Here is a 20,000-nt window from a genome sequence, read left to right as displayed (position 1 = left end):
GAATTTTAGTATATAGAAGTTGGTCTTTTAGCATTAAAGGCGTTACTCACAAGGTGCCCATGCTGGTGCCAAGATGCTCGTTTCATTTGGTATTCAGTGTGGTGTCTCGGTTCTTTTTAGCATAGTTTTGCGCTTTTCGTTTTTGACTTTGTCAGGTTTTGTCCAAACGACTGTAATTTTTTAAGAGCCGTTTGCATTAACCCGTGAAATCATAGCAACAGAAACAAAACGTTGACCCAGTCATGTAAAATATTTCGACCACTCCTGTGCGTTTTCTGATAACCCATTTTGTCGTGCAATGTTACTGGTTCACTCGACTTTTCAAGCTGCCAGCGACCTGTGGGGGAGCTGTGTAAAAAACCTGTTTCCCAGAAAGTTGTAGTGTCATTTTCCCATGAGAGGTCACATATTTGCCAAAGTCACCATATTCGCCAACATGGCTGGCCACCATGTATTGAACTAAGTTACACGCATTTGGCAATTTCACAAAATTTCGACACAATTGTCATATTGGCCAAAATGGTCATATTGTTGGCAATATTATGTTATTGTGTGCATTTCTGGACATACAAAGTGCCCTGGCTGGGTGGAGCATTGTTTCCCCTAATACCCCAAATGTTTCTGAAAATTTCCTGACGTTAGCTCCACATGCTCCACCCTTGCTCCATCCACCTCCAAAATCCAGCAGTTTCAAAAGCAAGTGAAATGCCAGAATAGGTGTAAGTAATTGGTTAATGATGACTTAAAGTGTTTTTTTCCTCTTTAAGGCACTGAGCACTTTGTTGCCCTTGTTAGCTGTTGTGAATTTGCCATTACATAAACAAAATAGGAAGGCGCTTGCTTCAGAGTGAACGTTTTCTGCGATCTACCTAAGATCCCTATCTGCGTTTGCCTTGTCACATAATTCCTTTGTTATCATTGTATTTTGTTGGTAATACCAGAAAGCAAAATTAACACCAAGTGAGCTATTTATGTTGCAGGAAGCACACACACACACACACACACACACACACACCAAATTAACAGTTTAGAAGAAGTGAAAGAAGTCAGGACTGAGAGTTATATTTTTTCAATTCTACTCAAGCTGTGATCAGCATTGCTTTAGCTACAATAATCCTAATACATGTAGATCATTATTAAAATGTTATCACTTTTTAGGGGGATGACAATTATCCAACAGTCATTTGCTGAAATCAATCTTAATTGTTTTGCTCTCTAAGGTACTCTATAGGGAAAGAAGGAATTTTTGGGAAATCTTATGCGTTTTCAGGTGTTTTACGAGTCTTTGCTACACGGCTGATGGCAAGTGCATTTTGGCAGGTGGCAGATCCAACCTTGTGTGCATATACCACGTGGAACAGCAGGTAAGCACTGTCCCCTTATTGTCTCTGAGCAACATCGATTTGTTATTGATTACCATAAAACCGGTAGATAAGCCTCATCTTTTAGCCATAAAATGTTGTCCAAAATTGGGGGTGCAGCTTATCTTATCTCAGAAGAAACCTGTCAGTAAGTTTCGATAATTATCCCCAAAAACTGAAATTAATTCTGTTTTAACAACACTGATGATTCATGAGCCTGTTAAACTGATTTCATTAGCAACTAAGAATAGCCTTCTTTGAACAGGTGACGGTTACGAGACAAGGGATCTCCTTTCAACCATATAGCTTTTGGCAACGTTTCTGTTGGCCCATCACTTTCATAGAGTTCAGTCCACAGCGAGCAAGTACCCCACATTCTTTGAAAATTCACATGGTACATGGCCCACTGTTTTTCCATTGTTTACAATATTAGTTGCAAAGTTGTCCAAACAATTTTTGATCTCCCTTTCACAAGTGAGTTTGTCAGCATTGGATGGCTTCCAAATGTCCCTTTACACATAGTAGCCATGAACAGATGAAGAAATCTGTAGAACCTCCATTTTTGTCTGCTTTGCCTGTAAATTGACTTGTGGTGATCTATCTCCCCAGTCGAATCAGCATTTTAATAAGTTGAATTCAGTGAAGTGTGACCAGGAACACTGTCGGCGGTTCAAGCACTGGCAAAAAAAAAATTTTCTCTGCGATAAAACAGACATATTATCAAGATTAACATGCCATTCCAAAGCTGAAAGAGAGTGCATTTATTACCAAGAGACGACTTTGAAGTCGAAAGACGATAAGCAGCGAAAAAAGTCAGCCGTATTTTTAATACTCACCGCTTGCAGTTTTATATAATTCATGCAACAAGTAAACACAACCAGTGCATCCAGTTCCTCTCATCTAAATGCAGCTTTTTCTTCAAAATATTCAAAAAGGCATTTTAGAGCGAAGATAGTAAACGTGTCATCAACTAACAACGATGTTGTGATCTTTGACATTTAAGCGACTCGCTAGAAGCGAAATACGAAGATGGACTTCGATCCTTGGTAATAGTGAAACAGCTTGCACTTCGATTACACCATACGTCGAATTCCTCATGAATTCACATCTTTTGCTTTCTTGAGGAGAATGAATCACTATTTGTCCGGTTCCAGCTCGATGGCCGCCATGACTCGACATGGAAATTAACATACGATCAAAACCCCTTCCAAAGAACAAAATCAAAGAAAAAAGGAGCAAAGAACGACAACGAATATATAGTTAATTTGTTTCTGAATGCCACAGGATATTTGGTTCCGTAAAGTGAACACGGATGGCTTTGATTGTGTAAGATATTCACACCCACACACTCCTTTGAAAAAGTTGGCAAACTTTTTCAAAAATTTTGGCATGCTGTCACGCATGCGCCACCGGTGACACTGCTCCTTTAAACTACCTTCATAGTCCAATCATCCTGTAGTTTCATTAATTAAGCAAACCTTTAGGACACCATTTAGTGAGTGGTGGAAAATCAAAGCGACTTTCTTCTTAAGATGATGGCAACAGTCTTTCATTGGATTTGAACGAAGAGATGGAGTTCAAAGATGCATACTCGTTTGATGGTGATGCTCCGTCCGAATCAGAAGAAGGCCCCTATTGTCAAGAGCCACTGGCAGGTGAAGATTGGTTTCGTGAATATAATCGTGAAAGGACAAAAATGGAAGAAAGACAACAGCAGCTACAAAACCAGTTTGACAGAATCGTACAAGAAAGCGTGTGCATCAGTGGTGATCAAGAAAGGAACTGCCAGAATTTTTAGGTCTTCTGGTTCCATCAGTTCAGGTTCTTTTTTCTTCACTACTTGGATCGGCAATGACAGAACTATCAGAGGGCGAAGAATCTTCAGTAGGAGGAGCTAATGTTAATGTTGGCACTGTTTCTTCCCTCAGAATCTACAGGATTGTAACGAAAAAAGAAAGCTTACAAGCTTGCACGAGAAAGTAGACGTGAGTAACTATTAAGAAGTGAAAAAAAAATTAATTCAAATGCCCGATTCTTACACAGCATCAGTAAAACGACAATGATTGTATGGTCATGTGGCAAGACCAACCTGACAAGTTTGGTTAGGATAAATGATCCTCACAAAAAAATTGAATTTGGTGTGCGGTTCCTGACATGACACAGTCGATTCTGGAACCAAGTCTCTTTCTGGTACTGTCTCCCGGTCAACTTGATTGGGCATGGCCAAAGCTCGAACTTTGAAGCTTGATTTAGTGGTCAAAAAGTGGCAGAATCAAAAAATTATTTTGGGGCATTCATCTACGCTTTATAGAGATGCCAAAACCATGAAAATCCTGGAAGCCATATAGACACGTTAAGAATGGTTTCTCTGAGCTAAAATAGCGGTTTTGAAGAAATTGTGGCCATTAATTTTTGTTTGCCATCAGTAAACAGGTTTCCTTTGCCTTCCAGATTTTTACTAACAATCGAGAAAGTGATGTACCAGTCTCCCGATGTCCTTGACTTCAAACTCTTCAGCTAAAGCTTTCTTGTCTGCAACCATCCTCTCATCACTTTTTGCCGTCAACACAATATCATTCTCGTGCACCGCTAATAAATAAAGTAAATACCTCCTTCTGCAAACAACTAAAATGCATTTTAGTTCTTCAACCTTGAAAAAGGACACTTCGTGTTGGATATCAAAATTCTGTGTGCATCTAATTGTAACATGCATTTCTGGACATATTTAGTGGAAGCTTTTGTCCAGTACTGTGTTCCAATGCCTTGGTGACTGCTTCATAGATGCTATTCTTCAGCTTACAGACCCAAAGCGAGTCTCTTTCAACCACAAAACCCTCTGGCTGCTTCATGTACTCTCCTTTTTTTCAGATCACCATTAAAGAAAGCAGTTGTCACATCCATCTGACGTACCTAAAACACTAGCAGATAAGCCGCATTTTTTTACCGTAAAATTGTCAAAAAAAATATATGAGAAGAATCTGTACCCCCAAACAACGAAATAAAGCCTGTTTTAACTAAACCTCAACAGATACTGCATGTAATTTCCTTACGAATACAAAACTCCAGCACCAACAATTCAAACACCCTTTATTCTTCATTCATACAGTACCTCTCGAAACTATTATTGCATTTGCATGCGGTAATACCTCTTCTTTACCGATAGTGTTTAATGTGTAGCCACCGAGGTTGGACGAAAACTGCAACCGAGGCAAAGACAAAAGCAACCAAATGCTGTGGCTGATTTAATTGCGGTAATGTGCCACAACAAAACAGTGGTTGCAAAGCGTTGTTTGATGTTTTCACGCCTAGCTCCCCTAGGTAAAGATATGAATATGCAAATGATTTTTCACAGCACCGATGCAGCACAATGCATTGTCATGAAAGCCTGTAACGTTTGTCTCACTTTGCCGTGACAGCTGAGAACATAGAATGTTGATAACCTTTCGTCATGCTTAATTCTTACATCTTTATCTTTAATAATGATGAACAGTTCTCCCAAAGGTGTTTATAAGCACTGTGTGGATTGTGTGTAACTAGTTGCCGCCAGTGCAGTCCGACAGGAGATATATTTAGAAACAAAAGCGCTTCAAATTTTGTATCCTGTCCAAGTAGAAATAACTGCAGACTGCAGAATGCCCTACCACTCCCAAAACATATCTAAACTCTATGGCTATGGAGCTACGGAGCTACACGGCTGTCATTCCAAAACACATCTAAAATATATGGCTGCGTGGCTACGGAGCTACACGGCTAGGAGGCTAATTAAGTAACGAAACAAGTTTACTGAAACATGAATATAAATCTCTCTTCTTTTTGTGATTCGGTTAACTACACTTTTTAATTTACGAGATCATGTGAAGAGTATATAGCATTCAACGATGAAATGATATATGAAATGGATCATAAATGAACTGTGAATATGAAATCAAGAAGCCTGAAAAATTCGGGACTTCAACAGGGTTTGAACCCATGGTCTTGTGATACCGGTGCGATGCTCTAACCAACTCAGCTATGAAGCCACTGACGTTGGGAGCTGGTCATTTGTGGGTTCTGAATTTGCTGGTCATTTGTTGTTCTGAATTTTTTCAGGCTTCTTTATGCAATTGTTTTAGTGATACACCTAAGCACTCTTTTTTAGTTTAGGCTTTCAAGTGTTGTCGTCTGCCTTTTTTTGGTCACCTGCCCCCATTTTTGGGGAACTTGCCCCCTCCTTTTCCTTTAGGTACTTGACCCCTCTTGGGAACTTGCCCCCTAGTGGGTATTTGCCCACTTATACAATGTACAGTTGATAACAAGAGTTTCTTAGATCTGTGAGATTGCGAGCTAATCACGGTAACCTTTCTGGTTGCGTAGTACATGATTAATTTCTGCCTTCTGACAGAACATCATGTCGTTTGCCCAGGAATTTTAGCGTTTTTTTTTTATCGAGTGTCATTAATCTTTCACTGAGAATTCGAAAGTCAGAGTTTTAAGATATAAACTATGTTATTGTTGTTCATCAATCATCGAGAACGTGGAAAAAGTGTGGCATCATGGAGGCCTTAGAAAATGGTTAACCTGACCTTTCGATTGATTGCTTTGAGTTATGCCTCAGAGTCTGGAAACGTATTGTCGTAACCTTTTATTGTTTCGTTTTGTTTGTAGAAAGCTCCAATTGCTTTTTCTCAATGCAGATATAAAAATAAACGATCTTTTTGTCTGCACTGTATGTGGATTCAAAGCCATTTTTAGTTATATTAACGAGAGTAAATTTTTACAGTTAATTTTGCCTTTTTTTTTTCTACTGGAACTTATTTTTGTGGATCAAGTACATCTGTAATCCAATCAAAAACCAGTAGCCGGTCAGCGGTCAACTTAAAAAAAAAGCTGACCTCGGTGCGCTCTAAGCTTGAGCCCCCATTATGGTCACACGATACTGGTCTGTGGATACCTTGTTTTGACAGGTGTCAATTGACCACAACATGGATGTCCAATATCAATGATGTATGCTGTAGACTTGCAGGATACTGGTCACATTGGCATACATGGAAGAGGGGACGTATGGACGGACAGTCAATGATGTCATGGCTATAAAACCAAAATTTCTCCAATTGATGGGTTACCATATTTGCTTAACTAAGGTGCTCTGCGCACGAGGAACTCCGCTAATAATTGTGATAATATATGCATTCTAGGGGCCCTTAAACACAGTCTTTAGTGCTCTTGCATAATATTTACAGAAATATAAAATTACAAAAATATTGTACACTAAAATAAGCTAAAAGAAAGAACCTAAGTGTCTTCACTGTACATTTAGAAACTGACAGTGATTCAGTGTTTCTGATTGTGGCAGGCAGGCCGTTCCATAAATTGGGTGCTGTGACTGCAAAGGCCCTCTGTCTGTAGGTTTTTGTTCTACATCTGGGAACAGCAAGAGCATTTGCATTCCTTGATCTTAGATTGCAGAACGGCCTATAGTAAGTGAGAAGTTCAGAAAGATAACCAGGGACAAAGCCCCTCAGAGCTTTAAATGTGATAAGTGGTATTTTGAAGATTATCCTATAATTAACAGTTAACCAATTTGAATCCTGAAGGATGGGAGATATTTGATCAAACTGGGCTGCTGAATTCTAAATTCTCTGTAGCTTTTCAATTTGTGTTGAAGGAAGGCCATAAAGTAGTGCATTGCCACATCTAACTTTGAAGTGACAAAGGCATGCACTAATCTTTCAGTATCAAATTGATTAAGATATTTACATGTACGTATTCTACCAATGTTCCGTATAAAGAGATATGCTGATTAACAAATGTTATTTACATAAGAAGAAAAATACAGATGCCTATCCAAAAGTACACCAAGATTTCGAGATTATCTCGCCTGATCAAACCGCAAACCAATGGAACGACAGGACCTCCTACCGTCTGTGACAATAAATGAAGATTTCCCGGGAAAAGCATTGCATTGCAACACGTCTTTTATATCGCTCAGTCGGGTGGAATTCAGGACGTCGACACAATTACAATGGGCAAAGACACTAAAGGGAAAGGCAAAACCCGTGCCAAAAAGGTCAAAGGCGGAAAACGTGCCGCTGAAAAACAAGAGGCGACTAGTAACGAATCGACGGACAGCTCAAGTGTGCCAGTGTTTAGGGCCGTTGGTATCGCATTTTCCTTTTTCTTCATCGCTTCCACCAGATTCCGACGAAGGATCTTGTCCACAAACTGCACTGGCGTTGACTTTGACTTTTTAAGGTACTTGCTCCAAGGATTTTCGCCGGCTCCGGGTCCTCAGGAGATGCCGAGATTGTCGAAGGTTTTTGGCCAAACCAAGAGCCTTTGTCACTTTCGGCGAGGTTCTTTTTCTTTCTTTGGCAAAATGGAAATATTTCTTTCTTCTTTGGGCCGGTTTTTTTCTTTTCTTTACCAAGGACTTTTTTCTGCTTTGATTTTTCCATACGAGTTATTAGAGCTTCCACGTGGGAATTTTGTCAAGTACGTGATGTAAATAAAAATATGCAAATAACATGAATACGAGCGTGAGCTTTTGCCGCGAAAATTTCCCCAAGAGGTCTCGCCCGTTGACAAGATTATGACACCTTCATAGTTTATTAACTTTGTTTGAAAATACCTTTTTTCTAAATAACGCGGCCGCTTTTTGAGATTTTTAACATTTTCCTTTTGTAAACGCTAGATAAAATGACTGACCTAAGAAAACAAAAAAAAAAAAACGATTTTTTCGGTCTCTGAAGGTGGGAAGTAACCTTAAGCGGGAACAGTACTGGGTAAAAGTTACTCAGAATGACTAGAAGCCAGTTTAGCTGAGAAACAATCTAACTTACTGTGGGCATAATCCACTGTCAGTTTTCTGTGCTGTCAGATTTCGGGGTGACCCATACCAGTATTACTGGTGAAGCTCACACCATTCGTTTTCCTGCCTCCTGGCAATCCCATACTTTGCCGTCTTCTTCATCACTCAGAGGAGGATTTGGGCTTTGGGGAGTAGGTTTAAGGCTGCTTGCTGTTGGAATGAAATCAGTCTCTTCTCACCCTTTTTTTCATTCTTGTTCGTTTACAGATACTACTGAAACGGTTTGAAATTTCCAGAAATCTGTCTTTGGATGGAATGAAGGTGAGGAATACAGTATCAAAACGTCCATTCACAGATTGGTGGCTTAAGGTTACAAATAAATAGGTTACAAGTGTAACCCTTCACGCAAAAAGGGGACTTATCCAAATTTCACGCTGTGGCTATCTTAACGGTCGTGGCTGTGAAAATGTTGAAAATCATCAGAATGTGAGTGAAATTTCCCTTTTAAGCCGTGAAAAAACTCACAGCCACTGAAATATTTCACACTTTGAAAAAGGTCACAATGACCGTGAAAGTATTTCTTGCTGTGGAAAAAGGTCGTAATGTCTGCGAAGTAGTTCACGCCATGAAGCAAAGTAAACTTCTTGCGCAAACATCAGTCTGTTAGGTTGAACATTATATTATCATTATGTCACGCCACCTTCAAAGGTTTACTGCAAGCATTATATTGAAAGTCTTTTGAAATCGGCTATTTCAATCAGTGAATTGCCAACTCGGGAGTTTAATTTGTCCATTCGCTCTTTTCTGTACTTTTCTGTTTTATGTTTTGGTTTCAGGAAAACAAAAGAAAACGAAACAACAGAAGAAACAATTCGTTGTTACTAAGACATGGAACATTATGCAACACCCTTCCAAAATCCAAATTTATACAAAATGAGATACACGTTTCATGTTTAGTTTCTCTGCTAAAAGGCACGCAACTTCAATTTGCCGGAATGGGCTTTAAACATATCGTTATTTGTAAAGGAATCTCCATGGTAGTCGGATCTTTACCAGAAAATCAAAAGAATGAACTCAGTAAAACCATAACAGAAATCAAAACGTCATGTGCGCTCTGTAGTAAGAATTAAGATAAACTGTTTATAGGATCAGTAAAAAAAATTGCATTCCCTCCCCAACATGAGACACGTTTAGCACCACAGAGTCTGGCAATGTTGGCATAGCCAGAAATCATTCTCTGTAACTTCGTGAATAGTTTTTATTTGCTTGCACAAAAGATTTAAAAGTGATTGTTATGAAAACTTGCAAGCTCTATTTGAAAGATGAGATCATGGTGAAATTGCAACATAATGAGTCTTGTAGCATTATTTATCTTTGGTGTCTTTTAGCTCAGCACTTTAGCAATTTCAATTTTTTTAATGATTTGCATGGCACAGCAAGAGAAATGCACTAAAAGCGGTAAGTCACCAATGATTACAAACATCAATACTCGAATAATGCCAGTAAACAATTCCATAATACATGCCGACCCAAAAAGATTAGTATTTCGCCTGATATCTATTTCAGTCATGTCAACATACCATTGTACATGTAAAAAGAAGTCACCAGCAAAATAACCGATTTTACAATTATTTTGTGGCTTTCAGGGGGTAGAATTTACTCAACAATTAACAGGACGTCAGAAATTTCTTTAAAATGTGACATTATTTTCCAAATGTGAACATTCAGTAACAAGACGCCGTGAGGCCTTTAAGCGGGATGGATCGATATAACCCTATTAAGTTAATTAATTAAGATCTATGAAAAGGAAAGGAAAGGAACTTTATTTCAGTGTCTAGTCGTGCAAGCGCTGGAGCACTAATTAGGGACACTGTAGACTTAAACTGACAGTTAACACAAATCAAGTCAAATGTTGGTTTTTGAGGGGAGGGGAAATCCGGAGCACCCGGAGAAAAACCTCTAGGTGCAGAGTACAGGACCAACAAACTCAACCACACTGAGTATGGGAATCGAACCCTGGCCACATTGGTAGGAGGCAAGTGCTCTCACTAATGAGCCATCCCTGCACACGAGCTTGTTCAACTTTTGATGGGTTTGTATTCATTTATTTTAATGTAGTAGTAATTTTATTGTAATGTCATCATTGTATTCTTTATTTAATAATCAATAAAAAGCTAATAAATTATATTTATAAAAAACCTTTTAATGAGTAGCGATAATCATAGTCTGTTTACACTGACAAACAAGCTTTTTTGAGGAAGGCTCTTCCTTGCATTAGGTGGCAACAGAGTGGCGTGAGGACACAAGGCATTTCTTACATGAAATAAATTGAGAAACTGATCAGGCCGCAAAGGTTGATCCCTGCGAGGATATTATTTTTCACTGCCAATTTCACATTTTTACCCTTAATTTCATGGCGTGAAAGTTTTCACTGATCACTCACGGCATGATTAAGTTTATGGTAGAGTGATCATGGCGTATTCATGCCTGTGTAAATTGAAATTCATGCACCATGACCAAGGAAAAAATTCACGGTTTTCAATGAAATCCATAAGCCCCCCTATTTGGTGTGAAGGGTCACAAACATAAAAAAAATAATTCAAGTAAATAGGTTTGAGTAATTTCACCATATGGAACCGAGCAAGCTTTGATGATATGAGACTCCAGAAATTCTATTTCTCTTTTTACCCATACAGGAATTTCTCCATAGTGGTAACATGACAGAAGGAGGACCTCTGGATCAGATTGATGACCATGATAATGAAGACGAGGAATCCATATGTCTTCCGGGTGTCTTGAAAGGTAAGGATGATGAGGAAGTTTTGGAAATGATCATTTATGGAAATGATCATGTAGCAGTTTAAGAAAAAGTGGAACCATAGACTTAACGTACACCAAAATACATTACCAACATCACTTAACCCCAGTGCACGGCAATATATATTTACTCACAACATACATCCAGGCTTGCAAACTTGAATGACGCATCATTATACAGGTCGATACTGTCATGGGCTTAGATGTCGCTCATGTGACAACTCCTATTTGTTTTTCCACCCTACAAATCCAGGTTACTTTTCTTTTATTGAAAGTATTTGTTGGACTACAGAGAGTAGCTAAGGACACTCTACATTTTTTCTTGGTTGGTGTCAGTTAACATAATGACAATGGGTTTAAACTTTATTAGAACACCATGGTTACTTCAATTGGTTATGATGTGTACAGATAGGTATGATCTTGTTTCAACACAATTAATGAAGCTGGTGAGTGCAATAGGATGGTTGCTGATGCTTGCACAATAACAAGTCTCAAATTACTTGGCAAAAGAAGAATTGAACCATGGGAGTGGTCTTTTAAAACTAGCATTGTTTTGTTTGTGGAATGCAAATCTTTGTCTGTCTTTTATTCATTATTCAAAAACTCATTAATAATGCGTGAGCCTAATAGCCTATCAAAACATTGATAAAACGTCACGTGTATGAGTTTTATATCCTGATAAAATACTCCTCGTTAGTATTCTTTATATAAGGAATACTAATAAGGCATAGCTTGTTTTTCTTGTATGCTAATATTCATCTCTCACAATTTGAACCATTGTTTTGAGTCCAGAGGGACACACGCTCTTTGTGGAATGTTTTTGAAGCCGTTAAAAAAACTCGCAGCACATGTTTTATCGAGTGTAAGAACACTGGGCTACGCCTCGTGTTCTTAAACCCCGATGAAGCACTGCTGCTCGTTTTTTAAACATTACTTCCTAAAGTGTTGGTTGTGATGCTTTTCTGACTGTTCTTATACAGTGCCGCTTGAAAGTATTTACCAATTTGCCGAGGTTTTACAGCAGGTGGTTCTCAGATAGATTTTGCGTTCCCCGAAATTTCACTGAGGTTTCACTTAGGTTTGCCACGGCAAGCACGGTCGCGGTAAACGGCAACACATGATAGAGATGTCATGAATAGTCTTGCTTTGCTTTTGTTTCAAGTTCATCAAGTTCTTAATTTTATGCTCCGATAATAATATATGAAGACCTTATCTGGGTCACCCTGAAATGTATGAAAAAAGGGCCCTAGTGAAGCTGTGAGAAAAAGTTTACAAGAAGCCGTTGGAAATGTTGAACTAGCTTCTTTTAATCTAGTAGCATGCTTTGTTTTTTCACTACGAATGGGAAGGGGAACGGAGGAAATTAGGTTGCGTTACTGTTTAGTTTTTGTTCCTTAAACACAGCCAGTTAAATACACGTAATCTCTCTTGCTGTTGATGGGCATTCGAGTTATTTAAGTACTGTCATCATCAGTGCAAAACTCAGCGAAGAGATTTACTAGAAATAAGAGCTCTTCTTTTAAAGTGATAAATTGTCTTCAGAGTAAAAAACAATGAGGCTTTACTTTCCCGCCCAACCACCATGTCTGTTGCTGCTTGCGCTGTCACAAAAGTGAAAAAGGTTGGCTTGTTTGTTTTGTTTACAAAATACATGGCGAACCAACGCTGATTAATCAGTGCTCTATTGACAATGAATGTCTTGGTTCGTTATGCTTTTGTCAATGTGTTTCTTCAAAAAAAAATGCAGCCAATGACTTTCTATCAGTGGAGGACTTTGTTTTCTTGCTGTTGTTCTGATAAAATAACACTTGCGAGTATTGCTGGTCAGAAAGTTCTCAAAGATTAACAGAAGTTGTGGCATGGATCTGCTGCCGGATACACAATACAATACGTGTAGCAATTACTTCTTACAATTTGTTATTTTCACCGCAGCATACCGTGTTTTACTTGCCACTGCATTTGGCCACGTTCATCCACGACGAGGTTGACAAATTCGTCCTGACTTGGTGAAATTGTGCAGCAGTTAAGACCAGGTTTCACGGCGTGCCTATGCGTAGATACTTTCAGGCAGTACTGTATCGCATCCAGTTTTCTCATAAAGTAAAGCTTCCCTTTTCTTTCTTTTATTTATTTTTTTCTTTGCATGTGCAATCGTGATGGTATTGTTTTCAATATGTGATAAGAGCCTTGAGCTTATTATATACAGTGTACTGAATTCCAGTGTCAGCTTGTGCTATCCATAAAAGAACAATGGTGCTATGTAAATTGGAATGGTCAGACCTTTATTCTGTTGTGAAGAAAAGCATTCCCAGGCATTTTTGATTCATGTTGGAATATCAGTCACTCTCTGTCTGACTGTTAATGAACTGGTTTACTGCCAGGGCTGAAATTGCTGGAAATTTGGCATTCTTGAAAGTGTAGTACAGTGGTTGTTTAATGTTAAGGCTTACATTTATGAACTGATATCAGTTTGTTTCTAATGCTGACTTGGTGACACTCAAGTGTCATGGTTTCATGGTTTTTCTCCCATACGTCTGTCCCCTTGTAAGTAACTAAGTAACTAGTAAGCAGAAGGTTTTGGTGACAAAGGTGGCTCCAACGGGTTCCAATCCTGTTGGAGCTGCCTGAATTTTCAGGTGTCTACGAGAAGAGACTTACAAAGGTCAGTTCTCCATTGCTAAGGATCAGTTCGCCGTTCCGTCTATGACACACACCTTTAATTATATACATTTCTTTCATTTCATTGAGTCCTTTACTGGGACAAATGAACCTAAGAAATTGACCTGCTCTCAACTGTGTGTAGCTCAGTTGGTAGAGCATTGCGCTGGCATCACAGAGGTCATGGGTTCGAATCCCGTTAAAATCACCGGAATTTTTCAGTTGTCTACTATAAGAGACAATTGCTTAAATTGCCAGATAAGTGCGAGGATCACTTCTTTACTTTATCCTTCTTGAATTTGGGGAAAAGTAGTTGACAAAAGCTATTTCCCCCATCCGAAACGTTTCACTGCTATCATAGTAGGAAAGATAACTCGATAGTCTAACCAAGTTGTCTCGTTTCTGTATCATACTATTTCAGATAATCATAAAACGTGAATTATTTTGCAGGGGATATGAGCTCAAGGCGTACTTTGCCAGAAGTTCGAGTTAGCTGCTTGCAGTTTTCACCAACAGGTATTGATTTTAATGGCTATTTGTGTTTTGAAAACCCTGTCTTAAACATTATCCCTACACTTTTGGAAGATGGAATGAAAAGTGCATCAAAATCTCTTCACTTACAGTTCCAGGTGTAAGTGCACACTTGAAAAATACTTGCCATTTCATGGCTTTCAAATTCCAAAGAACTTGAAAAAACCCACTGACGAGAGGAGACTTAACAAACTCAACCCACACATGACACCCAGACTGGTGGAACAGAACAGTCCATTTCCAAGTTGCAATTTCCTCTGGTTTATAAGACGTCAGTGCAAAACCTTAAAAGAAGTATTACTATTCCCAAACCAGCCGTGACTGGCCCCTGGCACTACGTTTGTTACAAAGGTCCTTCTCCTTTCATGTAAGGAAAGAAATTCTAAATAATGACTCGTTTATTGTTTTAGAGGTATTGACCAATCATATCAAAGCTACTGTGCATAACAAACTTATTTCTCAAGGGAGATATAGAGCAGCGTAAATTTCACATTTCATGAAATAAACATATAAAGCGACACGGCGTATCCTGCTGGAATTAGCGAACAAGAATACAGGGAAATATTTGGAGATTCTGATGAAAAATTCGATGGTAAAGGTAAAGTAAAGGTGAAGTCACTTTATGTAACGTTGGTAGTTCCTTCAGTTAGGAAATTGGTATCATTGGAAGCCGACGGTGCGCCCTTTACCCCCCTCCCTCCGTCAGAGCTCCATTTTACAGACATTTAAAGCTGTAGCGACACGGATCAGAGGAAAGTCGAAACAGCCGTTGAAGTCACCGAGGATGGAACTGGGGACCTCTCCCTCCAAAAGCTGTGCACTACCCAACTGAGCCACGACTGCACCTATGGTGCAGTGTGATGGTAATGATTCAGATATTGATTTTGAAGGTTTTGAGATCACTGGGGATGGCGAAAGCAATGGTGACAAAGAGGAGACAAGTGATGTTGAAGACGAAAATGACACATGGACGATCTAACTCTCAGACAACCTTGAAGTCGAGGAGCTTTCCGGCCAACCTGGAGTGCTTATCGCTTTTACTGATGATTCTAAGGCCAATGTTTTTTTTTTTGTTAAGAGTGTTTGGGGAAGATACAATTGATCTTATATTTGAAGGAACAAACCAATATACTTGGCAGACTTTTAAAAAACAACCATCGTCACTTTGCTGCATGGAAGTACGTTTCCAAGCCGGAGGTGAAAGCACTTTTTTGGTATCTTCATTATTATGGGCATAAATAAAGTTCCCAGAGTTGCAGACTATTGGAAAGATGATCCTGTTATGGGAAATGAAGGAATAAAGCAAATTATGCCACGAAACAGATTTCAAGAAATATTGCAGTTCCTGCACTTTGCACGTGGAGAAGAGAGATACGACCACCTTTGCAAGTGCAACCTATCCAAAATGCTGTTCTAAAAAACAGCCAACAATGCTATCCCCCAGCAAGCACGTTGCTGTGGAAAGGACGACTTTCCTTTCGACAGTACATGCCAGTGAAAGCAACAAAATACAGCATAAAAGTGTGGATGGCCGCTGACTCGAAAAATTGCTTGCATTGTCAATTTTGATGTTTATCTTGGAAACGAGGAAGGTGTTTGGAGATTACAAGGACACAAATAAAAAGCATCATGTCTATTTTGACTTTTTTTTTTCAGTCCAGTGCTTTTAGAACATTTGGAACTCCAACAAACTTACATGTGATGTAATTTCAGAGGGTTGCCAACATGCGCCAAGAGCAAGCTGATCCAACCTGGTGATCTTGTTCATGGAAATATTACTTTCACTAAATGGCACGACAAACGAGATGTGGCCTTTCTTGCTAGGAATGTTTCTTCTGGAGAGCCCTGGTTCACTGCAGTGAAAAGTCACGGGAAGAGAGATCCACATTGTCAAGCTCCAAGTGTTAGATGGTTACACCAGCAACATGGGAGGTGTTGAACGAGTTAAGGAACTTCGTTCATGTTAATTATTACTCGGAATACCAGAAAGGTACCTGAGTTATAATCTCAGTTGACTTTTTTTTGGTGCAGCAAAATGCACAATAGAATTAGGACACGGGAATTTGACTGGTTAAAAGGTATCCGCATTAACCCCTAGGGAGAGGTTGCATTTGAAAATATAAACATCCAGATGCAAAACAAACTTGTGAACACACGAACCTAAAATCTCACAAAGGGTAAACATGACAACCTCAAAAAGGATCCTAAAAAAGAAATTTTTACGCCTCAGTGGTATTGGAAACGTTAAATTGTTGCAAAATCCACATTATATCTATCTTTGGTAATTGGAATTGTTGCTATACGTGTCAAAATAAATTGAATTATTGGGTAATTAAATCAAGCATCCTCAATTCTTGCAGAGTTCAATAAAAATCCTGATTTATAACATGCGGTGGGGCTACCAAAACGATGGGAGCTGTGTATGGGTTCAGTGAGGAACTTTTAATGTTGTTCGCCAATTTAGAAACTCAAGCCTATGTTTTGAGTGAAAGCTCAATTGCAATAGCAGCTAAAAAGTTAACGACTACTTCTTCTGGAAATGTTATGAATAAGGTAGTTAATCTTAATCTTGCATGTTCACAGCATGATGACATCGTCAGTACAGAACTCCCAGCAGCGGTATGTTGGAAATGCCCGAAATTTATTTTTTCGTTCAGCTGTTCTTTGTACGAGCATCGTCTGCAGATGTCCATTTTTTTAATTGTTCCACGGTCTTCATGTTAGCAACCTAGAGGAAGGTCACCACATTATTCACAACACTGTTAATTTCGAAACTTTGCAACTGGTTGCCAGTGTAGCTAGTAAGAGGAGGGCTAAATTTTCCAAGCATGGTTTTCACGAGTTTTCTCTCTCGCCTCGTAGTGTTTGACTCTCCTCCTGGCCCACTGGTCTCACTTTGTATGTCACCCCTGCATTTGTAAATTCACGTCATTTCCGATCTGACAACCATTACCAAATTTAATTCAAACCACTACTTTTGCTTGGTGAACCATTGATTTTCTTTGTAAACGCTAAGCGATGTTCACCAATACGTTATCCATTGTGATGAGCCCTCCACACTTCACTTTTACCTCGTTTGTTCCGTACTTAGCAAATTTGAACATCACTTTAGTCTATTAAGTCCTTGAAGATGTTTCTTACTCTGTGCGCTTTTTTTATTCACACTTACTAGTTTACATTTTAAACTATACATCAGAGCCATATATCGAAACTACACTACCTATATATGATAAACACAGAACATCCGAACTACACTACACATCCAAGCTATACGAACTATACATATTTCAACATCTTACAATATTACAATATTAGTTTAAGGTGGGAGTTGGAGGTGATAGCTCATGCTCCATTATGGGTAAGAACTGATGCCATTTTTTTCAATGAAAGTGAGGTTTGTTATTTTTCCTCGCAATGAAATGCTTGATTTGGTGCGTTGTTTTGCATTTTGATATTAACAGGGCAATAGTAGAAAACGTTTTGCTTAATTTCGAGCGAAAAATAAGGTATTTGCTCTCAAGTATAATGTAGTTAACTCGAATATTGTCATCATCATTATCCGCAGAAAAAAGCCCAAATAAAATATCTTTAATATGGAAGTTTTTGGAGATATAGAAATAACATAAAGGGGAATCGGCTAAACCAAATTTGAAGAGCATAATGGTTGTATAACATATTCTGTGAAGAATTTTATATTGAAATTCTCTTTACTTTGTATTCGACGTTATTTTAAAAGGCAAAGAAAATATTCTTTCCCAGTTTAATTCAAATGTCTCTGTGTTGAACATTTCGTTGTATTTTTTCATAGAGGTAAGGTTAGAAGAGACTTAAGAAGAAAAAGTTTCATACAATAGTTTCGAATTAATCAACATCGAGCTTTTCCCCTCCAAGGTGTATACTGAAAAACTATCCAAATCTACGCAACAATCGTTTAAAAGAGCCGCGTTTTCATTTGTCTTCAACAATCTATGCCATTCCTCTGGGATGGCATTGAAGAGACTAAAAAGGAAATAATGATCAATAGGTGAGAGGTGTGCATGTTGTAGGTAAAAGGCTGTTTAAAATTGCCATGTGAGTCGCGTAGGTTCCGAACAGTTATAACACCAACATCAATTAACGTTTGGTTGTAACTGAGCGGGATTCAATGCAGATGAATCTATTGTTCCATAAAAATTGTTGATAAATCTCCGTGGCTGAGGAAAAGCTCATACAGTTTAAGGAGGCCCATGTCTTGATGCACTAGCTCTTTGTAAAAGTTAGGAAGGGTTATTGATAACTTGGAATAGTTGAAATTGCAGTGAAACAAGAATTTACCACCAACCTTCCTTAAGTGAAAATCCAAAAAAATACTTCTAACTGGCTGCATATGGAGTTAGATACTTCTTTACACACGGTTCTTTGAGCGGAGATCATAGAGTTCAAGTCGGGTATTTTAAGTCCACCTTTTTGTATTTGATTTATTAGAACCTTCGTTTAACTTTATCTTTACCTTTCCAGACACAAGACAATAACAACGTTTTTATTTTCTTAATAATATCTTTGTTACTTGAAGTTAACGTCAGCCTATACCGGACCTTAGGTAGAGCAAACGATTTAATAATTTGCAATTTTCCAAACGTTAATGCTCGCCATCTCCATCCTTTTACCAATTGTTTTAATGATTTTTCAATTGATTCAAAATTTAGTTTATAGAACATTGATGTATTTTGATAAAGTAAACACCTAGAATTTTAACAGATCTTTTAAATTCACAAACATCTAGTTCTTAGCTATACTCGCAGTCTCTTTAAGATTTCCAAGTAGGAGAGACTCAGTTTTATTGTGGTTAATCTTAAGGCCATTATGTATCCCGTATAAATTAATAACATTTAAGAGTAAGATAAGACGGTTTGTCTCGGACAAAGGTTGTCATATCGTCAGCAAAATTTACTACTGTTATTCCTTGTATTCAAGGATTGTTGACCTCTGGACTGGTCAGCCATGGAATCCACCTCAAGAGCGATAGCGGAGTGATCTGTTTTGATGCTAGTAATGTCAATTCTGGCGACATGGTCCTGAAGCAAGTCGCTAATGAACCAGTAGTCCAGTGTCCTTTGGATAATTGGTTTTCTTTGATGCCAAGTGAATTTTTTACTTTTGGGGTGACAAACTCTCCAAATATCTACTAGGTCATACTGTGTAAGTAAATCTTCCAAACCTTAGCTGATTCTTTTAAAGTAGTGTTCCCTCCCGAGCTCTTAAAAAATCTCCCCCAATTACAAACTTATAATTGGACTCCCGGAGTTCCTCAACAGGAATAAGTTCAGATAAAGCCTGGAAGAATGAGGATTGATTCGATGTTTTATTTGGTGCATATATATTTATTTAAAGAAAAGGGGTGTCCTGAATTATTGCTGTTAAGATCAGATACCTGCGTTCATGGTCAACACGCGACAACATAAGCTTGACGTCTAACGACTTATGAACAAGGATAGCCACACCAGAGCTATGATAAGAACCATGCGAAAAGAAAAACTCACTTGGCGATTGTTTTCTCCAATGATTAGCAACTTCAATTGTGCTATACGTTTCCTGTAGAAAAGAAATATGCGCTCTGATAAATCAACCAATTAAGTATAGACTTTCTTTTTTCGAATACACAAATACCTCTAACGTTTAGCGAGATGGCTTTGAACTTTAAGTTGTTGTGATCCATGATTGCAATTTACAGTATTTAAGAAACTGGTTGTGGAAGGACCAAAAGCTATTCCACTCCAACGAGGGACAGTTGGGAATCAGATTAGACCAAAAGGTGCGACAAGTATAACGACAACGCGACAAACAACACACTGCTCTAATTATAGGAA

At 38.5% G+C, this 20,000-nt stretch overlaps 1 protein-coding gene across 2 annotated transcripts in view; it reads left to right on the top strand.

Annotated features, from left to right (window-relative positions):
• Positions 1-20,000, top strand: part of LOC138000822 (periodic tryptophan protein 2 homolog) — a 127,720-nt gene that overhangs the window by 84,078 nt on the left and 23,642 nt on the right. For both annotated transcript variants that reach the window (XM_068847483.1, XM_068847484.1), the window contains exons 15-18: positions 1,271-1,364; positions 8,416-8,469; positions 10,845-10,950; positions 14,074-14,139. In XM_068847483.1, the coding sequence (XP_068703584.1) occupies positions 1,271-1,364; positions 8,416-8,469; positions 10,845-10,950; positions 14,074-14,139 (320 nt within the window). The remainder of the gene's footprint in view (positions 1-1,270; positions 1,365-8,415; positions 8,470-10,844; positions 10,951-14,073; positions 14,140-20,000) is intronic.

Source organism: Montipora foliosa, chromosome 4 (assembly GCF_036669935.1).
Source record: "Montipora foliosa isolate CH-2021 chromosome 4, ASM3666993v2, whole genome shotgun sequence".
In the NCBI taxonomy this organism is placed as follows: Eukaryota; Metazoa; Cnidaria; class Anthozoa; order Scleractinia; family Acroporidae; genus Montipora; species Montipora foliosa.
This window is presented reverse-complemented; position numbering and strand designations above follow the sequence as displayed.